The sequence below is a fragment of the Salvelinus namaycush genome, chromosome 31, assembly GCF_016432855.1.
Source record: "Salvelinus namaycush isolate Seneca chromosome 31, SaNama_1.0, whole genome shotgun sequence".
Classification (NCBI taxonomy): domain Eukaryota; kingdom Metazoa; phylum Chordata; class Actinopteri; order Salmoniformes; family Salmonidae; genus Salvelinus; species Salvelinus namaycush.
Window position 1 is genome coordinate 31,837,048 of NC_052337.1, and position 14,886 is coordinate 31,851,933.

General features: G+C 40.3%; 1 protein-coding gene across 1 annotated transcript in view; it reads left to right on the top strand.

Moving 5' to 3' along the window:
- Positions 1 to 1,630: 1,630 nt before the first annotated feature.
- The window catches only part of LOC120025552 (zinc finger protein 618-like), a 38,488-nt gene continuing 25,232 nt past the window's right edge, over positions 1,631 to 14,886 (top strand). Inside the window, exons 1-5 of the mRNA XM_038970111.1 lie at positions 1,631 to 1,919; positions 6,660 to 6,750; positions 12,721 to 13,007; positions 13,681 to 13,758; positions 14,635 to 14,679. Coding sequence (XP_038826039.1) covers positions 12,752 to 13,007; positions 13,681 to 13,758; positions 14,635 to 14,679 — 379 coding nt within the window. The 5' untranslated portion in view covers positions 1,631 to 1,919; positions 6,660 to 6,750; positions 12,721 to 12,751. The remainder of the gene's footprint in view (positions 1,920 to 6,659; positions 6,751 to 12,720; positions 13,008 to 13,680; positions 13,759 to 14,634; positions 14,680 to 14,886) is intronic.

Sequence of the window (14,886 nt, forward strand, 5' to 3'; positions counted from 1 at the left end):
GTTTCAGTTTATTTGTCATATTTATTGTACTGTAAGTACTGTTGGCGCAGGCATAGAACTTTTAGGCCCAATGCTTTTAGGCCTATTTTATTCTTCACTGTGCAAATAAAAGCCCTCAGAGGTAGAGGAAAAAGTGAGGGATAGGGAGAGAGGGAATGGGAAGAGACGGAAACAGATAAGAGGATCAGTTGATCACACAATGGTGAAATCAAGTTTTTAACAATGCTGTGGTATAAAACAATGTGCATTAGTAATAATAACAATAATAGGCCTATATAGTGCCATAATAGGCTATACGTTTTTTGTGTGTGTAAAGGGTAGGCCTATTGTTAAATTGGGTCTTATTTCAGTCACTTCCTGAAGTATGCAGCGAATTCCGGCTAGGCATGACTAGGCTGGTATATTACAAAGCCCTATGAGCATGACATCCTGGCATTTAAAGCACACAATATTTTGCAGCACAGCCTAGGCCTACTATCCTTGTACATTCCTGTGTGGCTTAGTTGGTAGAGCATGGCACTTGCAACACCAGGGTTGTGGGTTTGATTCCCATGGGGGACCAGTATGAATGAAGATGTATGCACTCAGTCACTACTGTAAGTTGCTCTGGATAAGAGTGTCTGCTAAATGACTAAAATGTATTAAAAAAATTGCATGTACTGAGCCTAGGACATTGTATGATCATTTGGACTGAAACTAATGCAACATTCATAACTAAGTGGGAAGGTGGAAATTACCAGTTGGATGCATTCACAAGCTTTAAACTTGTCGAGTAAGTCTGATTGGCTTTGGACAAGCTGTCATTCATCAACTAAAAGAACATGCTTGTAAAAAAAAAAATGGTGTTCAAAAACAATTTTGAAATGTTGTGTTTTATAAATAATATTGTGTTGCTTTTAACTGCCGAAAATGCTGTTTTCAAGGTAATTTCCTTAGTAGGTGATGTCAGCATGTGGGAGAAGTCGGAGCTCAGGGATGTAATTACCAGTTGGGGCGTTCAAGTGGATTTTTCAGTCATATGTTACAAATACCACCTTCCCACTTGATTATGAATGCAGGATCAGCATACTCTTTGAATTGGAAATCTTCTAAAGTGTTGGCCAACCAAGAAGTCAGAAATTCTCATCTAGTTTCATTAGCCTAGCAAGCTAATAGTGTTTTTTTTTCAACAGCAGTCTGAAAAAATACATCACTACACAGATACATACACACACGTGTGTATGTATGTTTGAATTATATATATATATATATATTTATTTCAGACATAGCAAACTTTATTGAATAAAAAAATGGCGTGAGTGACAAAATATACAACATAATATCCTCATCTGTTTTATGGATTTATAGACTACCATTTGGAAATACATGGACAAAGGGTGCAATTCACAGAGTATTTAGAATGTTCAACATCATTTGTAATCATGTGTGTCATGAAGCTGTTACTTGTTTCAACTCCAATACAACTTTCACATTATTAGATGCAGATATGTTATTCTGCATGTGATTTCTAGTCTCTAATTCCCTGCGCAACTTTACGGTCGTTCGACCTTTTTTCGCTCTGCCCAGAATCATTTTGATATAACTAGCAGGCGTAGCAATTTCGGAATCTGTCCTTGTATGATGGCGGACGACGAAAATTTCCACTGGAGAAACCGCAACGCATAGCCTACCCTGAATACTGCAAAAGCTGAGCCTGGACGGACTAGCCTGCACCTTCGTCAACACAATCATACACTCGGGTTCATGCCGGAAGATGTCAAGGTTGCAATATCGAAAATAAAGCTGTTTTAGTTTAGATAATTTGAGAATTAATAACTAATTTTTATTTCAAAGCGCTAGTTGTGCAGTCACCTTTGGTGTCCGAGGAGGATTTTGGAGCTCGAGCTATCCTACTCGCATGTGCTGCATCATTTTGGGAGGTAACGTCAAACCATTCTTAATCGTTTTTTCTGATTTAGAAATCCAAAATTTGTCAATTTTATACAGGCCGCGGTTGCTGATAGTTTTCTCGACTCTCTTCATAATTAGTGAGGGTGTGTGTTTTCACCATTGGTTTTCACGCTAATGCATGTTTGGTGAGCTTTATTAAAAGGGTGCTGGCTTTAGTTTCTGTCGCAAATAATCTGTTGATTTTAGACAGCGATTTCGAAGAAAGTTTGAGTAAACTCAGTTGTCTACACTGGCTAATTAACCCAGTGATACTTTGTAAAATGTAGCTTTAAAAGCGCGTGGGAAATGAGCAGTGGTGGTTAAATGAAGGACGAAGAACAATCTGAAAACACAACCTTGCAGCCATGTTTTGGGAATTTTACTTCAAATTTCTCTCACATTCTATAATCGCATCATTTGAGTCGTCAGTGTTTATTGTTTTAAAGCAAAGGTAGTCTATTTGGTTCCGTTTCAATCGGTCGATATGAAGAATTTTCCCATTTCGAATATAATTTCTACTTCTGTTTTCAAAATGGTTGTAGGATTTAAATTCATTTCATTTTGAAATTGGCGCCACCTGTTGGCGGTTATTTTGTGAAATTAAGAAATTCCAATTAATTTGACTTGTTTAAGCATTTTATTCGAACCTTTTAGTTTGTGACTTTTTTTTTGGCGAACGTGTTTTTAAATATAAGTAGGCTACATTGGTAGCCAATGATAATGTCCCATGCCTGTTAGTTATGGAGCCTTTAGAGGATAATTAGTAGATTGCACGAGCAGCTCTGAGTGCATGAAAAACGATTACATTGATACCAGTTGCAAAATTACCTCCGTTTAGAAACAGATTTGTAATATCATTATGCGCTTTTTGATGTTGAATATGAGCAACGATAGGAGTAGGCTACAGTTTGAATCAGGGTGTGTCAACTCATTTTAATGTCTTATCTCAGTTTGTTTAATAGTAACAATATGTTCTTAATTCAAATACTCTAATTAGCAGGCTCCTACTTAAAATAATCAATTATAAATTCATTATATTACAGTGAAACTGTTTTACCCAATCATAACCCAAGATCTAGGCTGTATTAATCCATTGTTGATGTTTTTGTCATTTGACAACATGTAGGCTATAGCTTCAAAATCAGTTTAGAACTAATCCTTGTTTCCACAGCTTAGATGCATTTGAGGGGTTACATTTACCCAGTCCCACACAGCTTTACCAAACAGTGGCAGGCAGGGCCTGGCTGTTGAAATGGTAGATTTAAGCAAAAAGGCCCAAGGAGGTGTGGTATATGGCCAATATTCCACAGCTAAGGGCTGTTACGCACAAAGCAATGCGGAGTGCCTGGACACAGCCCTTAGCCGTGGTATATTGGCCACATATCCCAACCCCCGAGGTGCCTAATTGCTATTATAAACTGGTTACCAACATAATTAGAGCAGTAAAAATAATTGTTTTGTCATACTGTGGTATATGGTCTGATATACCATGGCTGTCAGCCAATCATCATTCAGGGCTCGAACCACCCAGTTTATAATATGGCTTTGATACTACTAACATCCTCTCTGATGTTGCTGGTAACTGTGAAGAGGTGTTTAGTAGGCTACCAAATAAAGTAACAATTAGCCTAATCTGTCGGTTTGTTGTGCATTTCCATAATATTAAAGAAATGATGATGGTGTAAGACATATCTAAGCCCTTAGATGTACATTAGAAGAGAGGGTAAAGAGATGGAGAACACCACTACATTCAAGTAAGAGATTCTGCATGTCACCCATTCTAAGATTCTTCTATAAGAATTCCCTTTGCAATAAACAATAGAAATGCAGTGTTTGAAAGGTCAAGGTTGGTCATCTTCAATTCGTTTTTTTGTGTATTTTGAGAAATGATAGAGCGAATTCATGGCCTGCTCAAATGGTGAAACATGGTAAACAAGGAATGCACCGGACTTGTTATGCGTCTAAACTTAGGGGGGAAGAAAACCCTGACCAAACAAAAGGGAAGAGTACACGAAAGAGGACAAATGCAGAGGAGGACAGAGGTGACACATTTTAAGAAAAGGAAAAACAATCAATACCAATCTCTGCTTTTTACAATCTTGTAGACGCGAAACAATTTTCTGTCTTGCATGGTTTGTCATTGTAAGTAGATCTGGCCGAGCCATTTTACTTTGTTAATTTTGAAGCTGACCTTCAGAACTGTAGTATGAATTTGAAGTGTTGGTGGAATTTATTTGGTGTGTATGCTAAATTGGAACCCTGACCTTTTCCCTCCACATTCAGTGTAATCAAATGCAGGCTATGAATTACATTAGGAAATTCCATGTTTTTAATAGAAGAGCATGAATGTATGAATGGCAGAATGTTGTTGTTTATTATTATTTATTATTAAATGTCAGAGCAGCCAAGTAATAAAATGCATTTAGGATTTGTTTTGGAGGAAGGTTGCATTGAAGTGAAAGGTGCATATAGTACCAGTCTCAGAAGTTTGGACACACCTACTCATTCAAGGGTTTTTCTTAATTTTTTACTATTTTCTACATTGCAGAATAATGGTGAAGACCTCAAAACTATGAAATAACACATGGAATCATGTCGTAACCAAAAACGTGTTAAACAAATCAAATATTTGAGATTCTTCTTGCACACTCTTGGCATTCTCTCATCCAGCTTCACCTGAAATTCTTTTCCAACAGTCTTGAAGGAGTTCCCACATGCGGAGCACTTGTTGGCTGCTTTTCCTTCACTCTGCGGTCTAACTCATCCCGAACCATCTCAATTGTGTTGAGGTCGGGTGATTGTGGAGGCCAGGTCATCTGATGCAGCACTCCATCACTCTCCTTCTTGGTCAAATAGCCCTTACACAGCCTGGAGGTGTGTTGGGTCATTGTCCTGTTGAAAAACACATGATAGTCCCACTAAGCTCAAACCAGATGGAATGGTGTATCGCTGCAGAATGCTGTGGTAGCCATGCTGGTTAAGTGTGCCTTGAATTCTAAATAAATCACGACAGTGTCACCAGTAAAGCACCATCACTCCACCTCCATGCTTCACGGTGAGAACCACACATATGGAGATCATCTGTTCACTTACTGTGTCTCACAAAGACAGGACGGTTGGAACCAAAAATCTCAAATTTGGACTCATCAGACCAAAGGACAGATTTCCACTAGTGTAATGTCCATTGCATGTGTTTCTTGGCCCAAGCAAGTCTCTTCTTATTGGTGTCCTTTAGTAGTGGTTTCTTTGGAACCATTTGACCATGAATGCCTGATTTGATGCAGTCTGCTCTGAGCAGTTGCTGTTGAGATGTGTCTGTTACTTGAACTCTGAAGCATTTATTTGGGCTGCAATTTCTGAGGCTGGTAACTAATGAACTTATCCTCTGCAGCAGAGGTAACTCTGTGGCTGCGGTCCAATCACTTAAGACACACCCTTGTCCACTTACCCTCGCCTTATGCCCTTGGGGAATCCCTGTCGCAATCTTGGAGGGTGGTCCAAATGATTAGCCAAGCAATGGAAATTTGCAGTGTATGCCCTTCAGCCCTCGGTTTTTAGTCGGCTTTGCGAGTGTACAATTATGTTCACTCCGGGGCCTGAAACTCCCCATAATTCAGTTTGTGACAATTGTATATCCGCTAAGAAAAGTCAGCGAAAACTTAAACAACATCAATGGAGAAGTCAACATACACGTGTAAGTAAAAAATTTGAATAAGTTAAATTGTGCTACTAATGCACATCACGGCACAAACACGTCTCGTAAATATGTTTTTGTTTGGTCATCTTTTGGAAATTGTAGAAATAAAACATTTTCCTTCAGAAGTTCCAGCTAGGCAGGCTAATGTTAGTTAGCAAATTTGCTATCATACAGTAGGTGTATATTTACTATAAGTAGACATGCATTCATAATTGACTGTAGTGCATATAAAGCACCCACAAGCTACCGGTACCTGAAAAAACAATCATCGCGGGATGGACGAGTGACGAATTACCGGCAAAGGGTGGTCCATTTAAAAATAAATAATTCCTTCCTTCCCTTGCCCTACAAGTGTATACTCGTCAGACACCATGATACGTCATCAGAAGTATCCCCTTAATTTGAGGGGATAGGGTGTGTCTTAAGTGTTTTGACTGCAACCTGGGTCTTCTTTTCCTGTGGCGGTCCTCATGAGAGCCAGTTTCATCATGGCGCTTGATGGTTTTTGCGACTGCACTTTTTTTTTGTTTTCGGTTTGCCTGACCATGTCTTAAAGTAATGATGGACTGTCGTTTCTCTTTGCTTATTTGAGCTGTTCTTGCCATAATATGGACTTGGTATTTTACCAAATAGGGCTATCTTCTGTATACCCCCCTACCTTATCACAACACAACTGATTGGCTCAAATGCATTAAGAAGGAAAGAAATTCCACAAACTAACATTTTAACAAGGCACACCTGTTCATTGAAATGCATTCCAGGTGACTACCTCATGAAGCCGGTTGAGAGTGCCAAGTGTGTGCAAAGCTGTCAAGGCAGAGGGTGGCTACTTTTGAAGAATATAAAATATATTTTGATTTAACACTTTTTTGGGGGTTACTACATGATTCCATATGTTTCGTAGTTTTAATATCTTCACTATTTTACAATGTAGAAGATAGTAAAAAATAAAGAAACCCTGGTGTTCTAACTTTTGTGTGTGAATTCATAGTAGTTTGAAACCTTCTCAGACCTAAACACTCTACCCACCCAGGTCACACTGGCTTGCGGGACTTTGCAAGACGGGAGACCGAAGACTGAGCAGGACAGGGCTGTTTGCACCTTCAGGCACTGATCACCAAGAGGTAAGATGTCCTGGTCTGCTTGTGAACCCAAAAATATCTGCCACCCCAATTAAAACAAAACTCAATAGGTCTGGAAAGAAAGATGGACAACGAGATAGTAAACCATCTTGTCAGTTCATAATAATCCATAATCCTAGACCATATATCACTAGCCAGGACTTGGTGTCATTTATTTCTATTGTCTAGAGTGCAGTCACAAACATTATGTAGGCATACCTGTCGTTCAGTAGACCTTGTTGGAATGCAGATAGATGTAATCCTTCTGATGTTCTTTCTGAGAGCTGCAAAAGTTAAGCAATTGTAGTTGATAGTGTTTGTTTTTGGGGCTTCCGTCCAAATCTGCTAAATGTATCAACATTTACCTTCCTTATATAAGCATCGTTGTCCTGATAAATCTCTGAAAATGATACCACTCAAATTAGGGCCAGCAGGATGGTATTTCAGGTTTGGACGGCTACATGAAGAGCTTTTGGCATTTGGGGGAATATGTACATTCTGTGCGTATTTCCTTCCCCTTCTCTACTTAAAATGGACCTTATTGGTTTCATGAATAATGCACAGGGACGTGCAATTGCTGCAGCAAAGATAATTTAAGGGCCGTCTTTGTGGTTATATGCACATAGAAAACTGACAAAAACACCCTAAGTGTTTCAGAGCTCAGTTTGCCTTTTCAAAAAATATACAGTTTTACAAAGGAAAATCTAATTTCTGTGAAAAGGGGGGGGGGGGTTCTCTTGCTCTAATGAATCCATAAATCACAAAGGAGCAGGTTTACCAGACCTGCCTCAGACTGCACTGCAATTTAGATTTTCACTAAAATAAAAAAATCTGCCAGTGTGCAAGGGCTTAGCGGCAGACCGGATGCTGCCCTGAATTTCAAATTTTAGGGCTGCTCTTTCAGGATTTATTTTTTGTATAATTCAAGGCCACTTTTCAATATCTAGTTATTAAATTTTAATTCACAGCATTAACATATAAATTGAAAAGGTTTTATGGGGTTTTGGACTGCATGCGGATGTAATTTCAAGAGTTGACACAGTTCTGTTTCTATACCATTCCGTCTAATAGAAGGAAATGTAGAAAAGGGGGGGAATATTCTCCCATTTCTCTGCATTATTGCTTTTTTGAAATCGTTGGTTGGAAGCAATTTTGAGAGACATTACACAGAGGAGGCTAGGAAAATGTGCTTCTGATTTTAAGGAGAGGGGGGAAAGCAGTCAGGCTGAAATAGGATTTGTTCATCCCTGTGGCAGATAATATTCTACTCTGATACTCCCCTCTGCATAGCAGGAATATAGCAAACCAATGTATTGATCTAATTTACATAAGTATTCACACCCCTTTGCTATGACACTCCAAATTGAGGTCCGGTGCATCCAATTTCCCTTCATCATCCTTTTAGATGTCTCTGCACTCTTGATTGGAGTCTACCTGTGGCCAATTAAATTGTTTGGACATGATTTAGAAAGGACACACCTGTCTATATAAGTTCCAAAGTTGACAGTGCATGTCAGAGCAAAAACTGTACCATGAAGTCCAAGGAACTGCCCATAGATCTGAGAATTGTGATGAGGCATATATCTGGGTAAGGGTATAAAACAATTTCTAGAGTGTTGAAAGTTTCCAAGAGCACAGTTGTCTCAGTCAGTGGGAAATGGAAAAAATTATGGAACTACTCAGACTCTGCCTAGAGCTGGCCATTTGACTAAACTGGGCAAGAAGGACCTTGGTCAGGCAGGTGACCAAGAACCCAATGACCACTGACAGAATTGGAGTTCCTTGGCTGAGATGGGAGAACCTGCCAGGAGGACCACAGTCTCTACAGCACCTAACCAATCTGGGCTGTACAGGCGAGACGGAAGCCACTCCTGAGAAAAAGGCACATGACAGCACGTCTGGAGTTTGCAAAAAGGCATGTGAAAGACTTTGAGATCATAAGGCATAAGATTCTGTGGTCTGATGAGACAAACATGTCAATGGCCTGAATGCAAAGTGCTATGTCTGGAGAACCAGGCACTGCTCATCACCCGCCTAACACCATCCTTACTGTGAAGCATGGTGCTGGCAGCATCATGCTATGGGAATGCTTTTCAGCGGCAGGGACTGGGAGTCTGGTAAGACTAGAGGGAACAATGAATGGACCAAATACAGGCAAATCCTTGACGAGAACTTGCTTCAGAGTGCAAACGACCTTAAACCCCCCCCCCCCCCAGTCTATGCTCCAACAGGACAATGACCCTAAGTTTACAGCCAAAGCAACGCTGGAATGGCTTTAGAACAAGAATGCGAAAGTCCTTGAGTGGCCCAGCCAAAGCCCAGTCTTGAATCCCATTAGAAAATCTGTGCAAAGACTTGAAGATTGCTGTTCACCGCCGCTCCCCATTTAACTTAACAGAGCTTGGGAAAATCTGCAAGGAACAATGGGAGAAAATCCCCAAATCCAGATGTGCAAAGCTTAAACAGACATACCCAAGACGACTCAAAGCTATAGATCACCACCAAAGGTGCTTTACAAAGTATTGACTTGGGGGTGTGAATAGTTCTGTTTCATTTTCAATAAATGTGCACAAATTTCTTAACATGTTTTCAAATTTGTCATTATGGGGCATTGTGTGTAGATGGGTAAGAAAAAACATCTATCTAATCCATTTTGAATTCAGGCCTCAACAACAAAATGTGGAATAAGTTAAGGGGTATGAATACTTTCTGAAGGCACTAATTTGTTCTGGTATTAGCCCATGTACTTTCCACATATTGCCTAGTATTTTTAAAGTATCTTGACAAATCAGTACTGTTTAAAGAAATATTAATTCATTTATTTCCCCTCCAATGTTGACCTTTCCGACATCGCTAGCATTGAGACTGATTCGCTTAGGGCTGTAGTTCAGCACAATATGTTTAATATCCATGCAATGACATTAACTGAACCTCTGCCCTCAATCTTAAGGAAAGCAGTCTATTCAAATGGTTTCGTTTCAAGCTAAACTATTTTCATAACATGCAGTCTCACATACACACAGTGCTATTGCCCCCCAAAAACCTTCAGCTTGTATTAATGCTGCTTTTATCCAAGGAATTTCAGTTTGTAATAAAATGTTCATATGACTATTGTATTAGCGGTGGGAATTGCCAGGGGCCTCAAATGTTTATTTCTTTTGTCAATACATTTTCAGAAGGATCTGGTCATGTGCGTTCCTATTTCATGGACATTTTTCCTATCAGCCATGAAATAGGAACATTTTAACCATGACATTCATTTTAACGTTTTATTAAATAGGAATATCATTGGCGTTTTGTGTCAAAACAAGGTTGAAAAACATTGATGGGGATTTTTTTTTATAGATACAACAGAAATAATTTATGATCACTGAAAGATGGTGGTTTCACATTTTCTATTCAATAAAAGACACAGCAAGCCATTTTGTATGCAGGGTATCCATTCTATATACATGAAAGTTATACTCAATGGAAACGTTCTATGGGTGCCAAAACAATTCATCGAAATTCTGAGATTCCTGACAGAAATTTGACCTAGTTAGAAGCCCAAAGCAAGCATTTGTTCAATAATTTGAATAGGTAAATTCTTTAGTTTTCATTTGATTTCCTTTTTTCTCTCAGGGTGAATTCTCCATTTTATAGCAAAACCTTATGCAATGGGCTGTACAAAGGCATGAGAAATGTGCTCAATACCTGACCTTTTGGCCATTGATTTTTCATCCATTTCAACCAAATTGGGGGGGGGGGGGGATCAATACTGCCTTGCCTTCCCTTCCCAGAATTCATTTGTCAATGTCCATGAATGCTATTTCCAGGCTGTGTTCAGTGTTGTGCTTACCGACACCATGTTGGAGTTAGCTTCAATTCTGTTTCACAGCATTAGATTATTTGGACACATTCTGTGGTATGTTTTTGTTCCTGATATTGAATCTTGGAAAGGATATTGTCAAATTCCATGATGTGAATAGCAAGAGGTCTAAATCCTCCATTTTGAATGAAGAGGAAAAAATGTCATGTGACTATCATGCCTCTGTAGTTATGTGATGGAATTATTTAAACGGTGATGAAATGGAATAACCAAATTAGGCCTACATGAGGCCTATAAATTAGGTTATTTCTCATTTATATATGCAGGTGAAAATAACTATCATTGTATGGCTTATGAGAGAAATTCCCTGAAACGGCACAATGTTTTCTAAAATGTGGTTTGTTTGCTTTCCACCATGAGATTTCACAAGCTTGATTAGATTTATTACATGGTGGTTCCAGCACAGAAGCAAACACAAATAGACTGGGCTAACTCACAATTGCATAGCAGCCGACCAAGCAGCACAGCATTAATGCCTACGTGTGCTAAAAGGAATTTTGTCGAAATTAATCACATTCTGCCATTAGGGTATGAAATCCAATCATGTCCAGCTCTGAGAGGGATTTCACTTTTCTGCTTTTTCCTCTCAGCTGATATTCCCCTCCATGTAGCTTCCTGCCCCCCACCTGTTCCTGATGGGGCTGTTTTGTTAAAAAAAAACTCTTGTCATAATTTCCAACACAACATGGCGCATGGCCGTGACATGGCTGCTGCTGAAATGAACACTCAGCCGTTCCCTTCGCTTCCCAAATTAGCTTTTATGGCCTCCAATCTGCCCAGGCTTGTTGAATTGGCCTCTTTTGAGGGAGATTAGAATTTTCAATATTTACATTGTCGGCTAGCTATATTTCTTTGCATGCATCATTTTATCAAGTAGGCTAATAGATGTCTGAGGTGGTTAGTCGTTTTGCATTTATTCTAATGCTATATGAGGTTAGTATAGCATCAGCCCCTTAAACTGTTGTACCTATGATGATATGAAAAACATGGAGGTTCTGCCATTGTCCATTTCTCTACCAGATTAGGAACGTTTTCTCTACCACGACAAACCAATGTAGGCTAGATAGCAGAAATGGGGCATGAAACAATGGAGCAGGTGGTAACACCTTTTTTTTAAAATTAATATTTAACAAAGTTGGATTAACTGGGAATTGTTTGTTTTAATGACTAGCCTACTTGCAATGAGCTTCTTCCCTCCTATCACACATCATTCTATTGAACCAATACCCTTTTACGATATTGCCAGCTTTCTAAGTAACTCCTGACTAACTCATTGCCATCCAGAAATAGTTCCTCCACAGCTTAGGAATCTAAAAGTTCTGCACAATTCATATTTAGGGTGACAAACAGAAACATAGCAATCCTGTATTTCTGGGGACAACAACTGTCCATGTAACTATGATCTGTTTTAATCATTAGTGACAATGTCAATCAGTTATCCCTTCCAAGAAAAGGTGTTGCCCATGAAAGGTCATTTCTCTTTACAACAAAAATCTGTCATCCTGGTTATAACTCTGTTTTGCTTGGTTGCATTTTACTTTATTTGAGCCCCCTCATTATAGTCCTAGTGTACAATGGTACTTACTGTAGAAGGCTGGGTAATTTGGATTTTTCTGGAATTAGAACACCTGGGTGCTGTGGATTTATTGTCATCAAAGGTCACCCATACAAAATAAGCACTGCACTGTAGGGCAAATAATGGGTAATAATGCATATCTCCCATCTATTCCCCTCCTATTTTGGACAAACTCCATTTGTCACGAGTAGAGAAATGGTATTGAAATATTGTTTGTTTTTTACATTTAACTAGGCAATGTCCTAAATAATGTCCTTATGGAGACAATTTATAGACCCATTAAATTTCACTTTCTCTCATTGGTATGCCGGACTACCTATAACTTTTTGATGTACCTTGGTCAGGCATATGGCAGTCTGAGTATCAAGTGCCTTCTGCTTTCTTGATGTTATCCCTTGCTGTATTTGAACTGCACCCGTTTCAAAGGAAGGCTGCTGTTTCTTGAGAGTTGTATTAGTAATTCTGACTTGTTTTGTTTCTTCCTCCATCTCCTACCTTTTGCCTGGCTGTCTGTTGCACTCACTCACAGTCCCAGGAGCACTGGCCCTGAGCAGTCAGTCATGAGTGCTCAGGAGGTGCCCACCAATCCTGGACAGGAGCAGGTTGACGCAGGGGGTGGAGTCCCAGATGGCCCCTCTCCTACCACCACCACCACCTCCGCCACCCTTGCTGTCCCGGTCACGATAAAGAAGGAGCCTGACATGCAGGGAGCCAGTAACGGGAAAGCTGTGCCAGCCGAGATCTGCGTGGTCCTCGGAGGAGGAGGAACAGCAGCAGCAGGAGGAGGAGGAAGGTCGCGCAATGACCAGACCCAAGGTACGACCCCCCCCCCCCCCCCCCCCCAACACGTAACCTCCCACTCCACACGCAATGGGCATGTTCATTTTGCATCGCCAATGGTGCTCCAGGTTGTTGGGGTTTGCACATTTTAGACCATGATGGAAAAACGGGTGATGCAAATCGAACATATCCACTCTCTCCATCATGCACCTGTCGCTTTAACTTCTCCCTCTGTATCTGTCTTATTCCAAACCTGTGCACCTGCACCTGGCCATGCAAATGTCCTCATCTCAGCTGCTTCCTTTTTACCTAGTCCCAACATCTGGGTTCATTACACAAAACTGTTTTGCACCTGTGAGCAGCTACCTCACCCTTTTCACAGCCTGCCCTCATTCACACTGGCCTCCTGACATTGAACAATAACTATCTCAGCTGGTATTTACTGCGAAATTACATGCTAGGAAACCGGTACATTTCTGTACCTATTTAGAAGAAAAGGTAATCATTAGGATATTATGTCGTAACTGTCTGACCATGTAATGTATTGATAAATACATGTGAATCAGGACTGGTCACCTATTTTACAGTCTTAAATGATTGCACAAGGTTTGTCTTAGTTAAGTCTCATGTTACACACCAATGATATCGATGCAGTTTACTCTTGTAGCTTTTGCAGCGCTCTCTATTTTGCTTTTCCTCTCTCATACAGGCTCCTACGTTTGCGGGATTTGTGGGAAGAAATACAAGTACTACAACTGCTTTCAAACACATGTCCGTGCACACAGAGGTAAGGAAGGCCTACCCTGAAACACTAAGTGCTTTGTGTGACGACATCGGAATTGTTTGATACGCTACATGATCAAAGGTATGCGGACACCTGCTCGTTGTACATCTCATTCTAAAATCATGGGCATTAATATGGAGTTGGTCCCCCCCTTGGCTGCTATAACAGCCTCCACTCTTCTGGGAAGGCTTTCCACCTGATGTTGGAACATTGCTGCAGGGACTTGCTTTCCTTCAGCCACAAGAGCATTGGTGAGGTCAGGCACTGATGTTGGGCGATTAGGCCTGGCTCGGAGTTGGCATTCCAATTCATCCCAAAGGGGTTCGATGAGGTTGAGGTCAGGGCTCTGTGCAGGGCAGTCAAGTTCTTCCACATCGATCTCAACAAACCATTTCTGTATGGCTCTTGCTTTGTGCACAGGGGCATTGTCATGCTGAAACAAGAAAGGGCCTGTGATTTTCAAAACCTCCAACGAGTTTCTAGCCAGATGGAGGGTATTTTCTTGCTCCCCACGTCACCGTGAATATCAGTGTTTGAAAATTTGTTTTACCTTTTGATGTCATTGTGTAGAACCATTTTACTTTTATATTTTGTTCTACAAAACATAGAAATGTGGGGATTTCACATATTTAGACACTGGTATGGTGAATTTGAGGTTGAAAAATGGTGGAGTTGCCCTCTAACTTGTCAGCTGCATTCATCTGCTAATACTTTTCAAGTAGTCACTACTTTCCTTTCTGACATCCATTATCTTTCATGTGATCAATGCCAAATGTTGTGTGTGTGAGAGATCTGAGTGAGTCAAGCTGTTAAGCATTGGCGCCACGCCAACAGCAGATCTCTTATGCATGTGCCTGTCTATCTCCCCCCTCCCCGCAGAGTCCGACAGCATGCCAGGAGAGGGGGCACCACCAACTCCCAACAGTGAGTACACGGATGTGTATGCACACTAGGGTTGTGAACGTTTAAATTAAATTGAATAGTTAACGTTAAGAAAAGATCCCTAGCCAAAAAACCATGTCGTCCCCCCACAAAATGTTAATCACAGTGCAGTTATCAAAAAGGTACACCATCCTCACAAATGGGAAAAAATAACAAGTAGGCCTACCTAATAGGCTTGGGCGGTATACC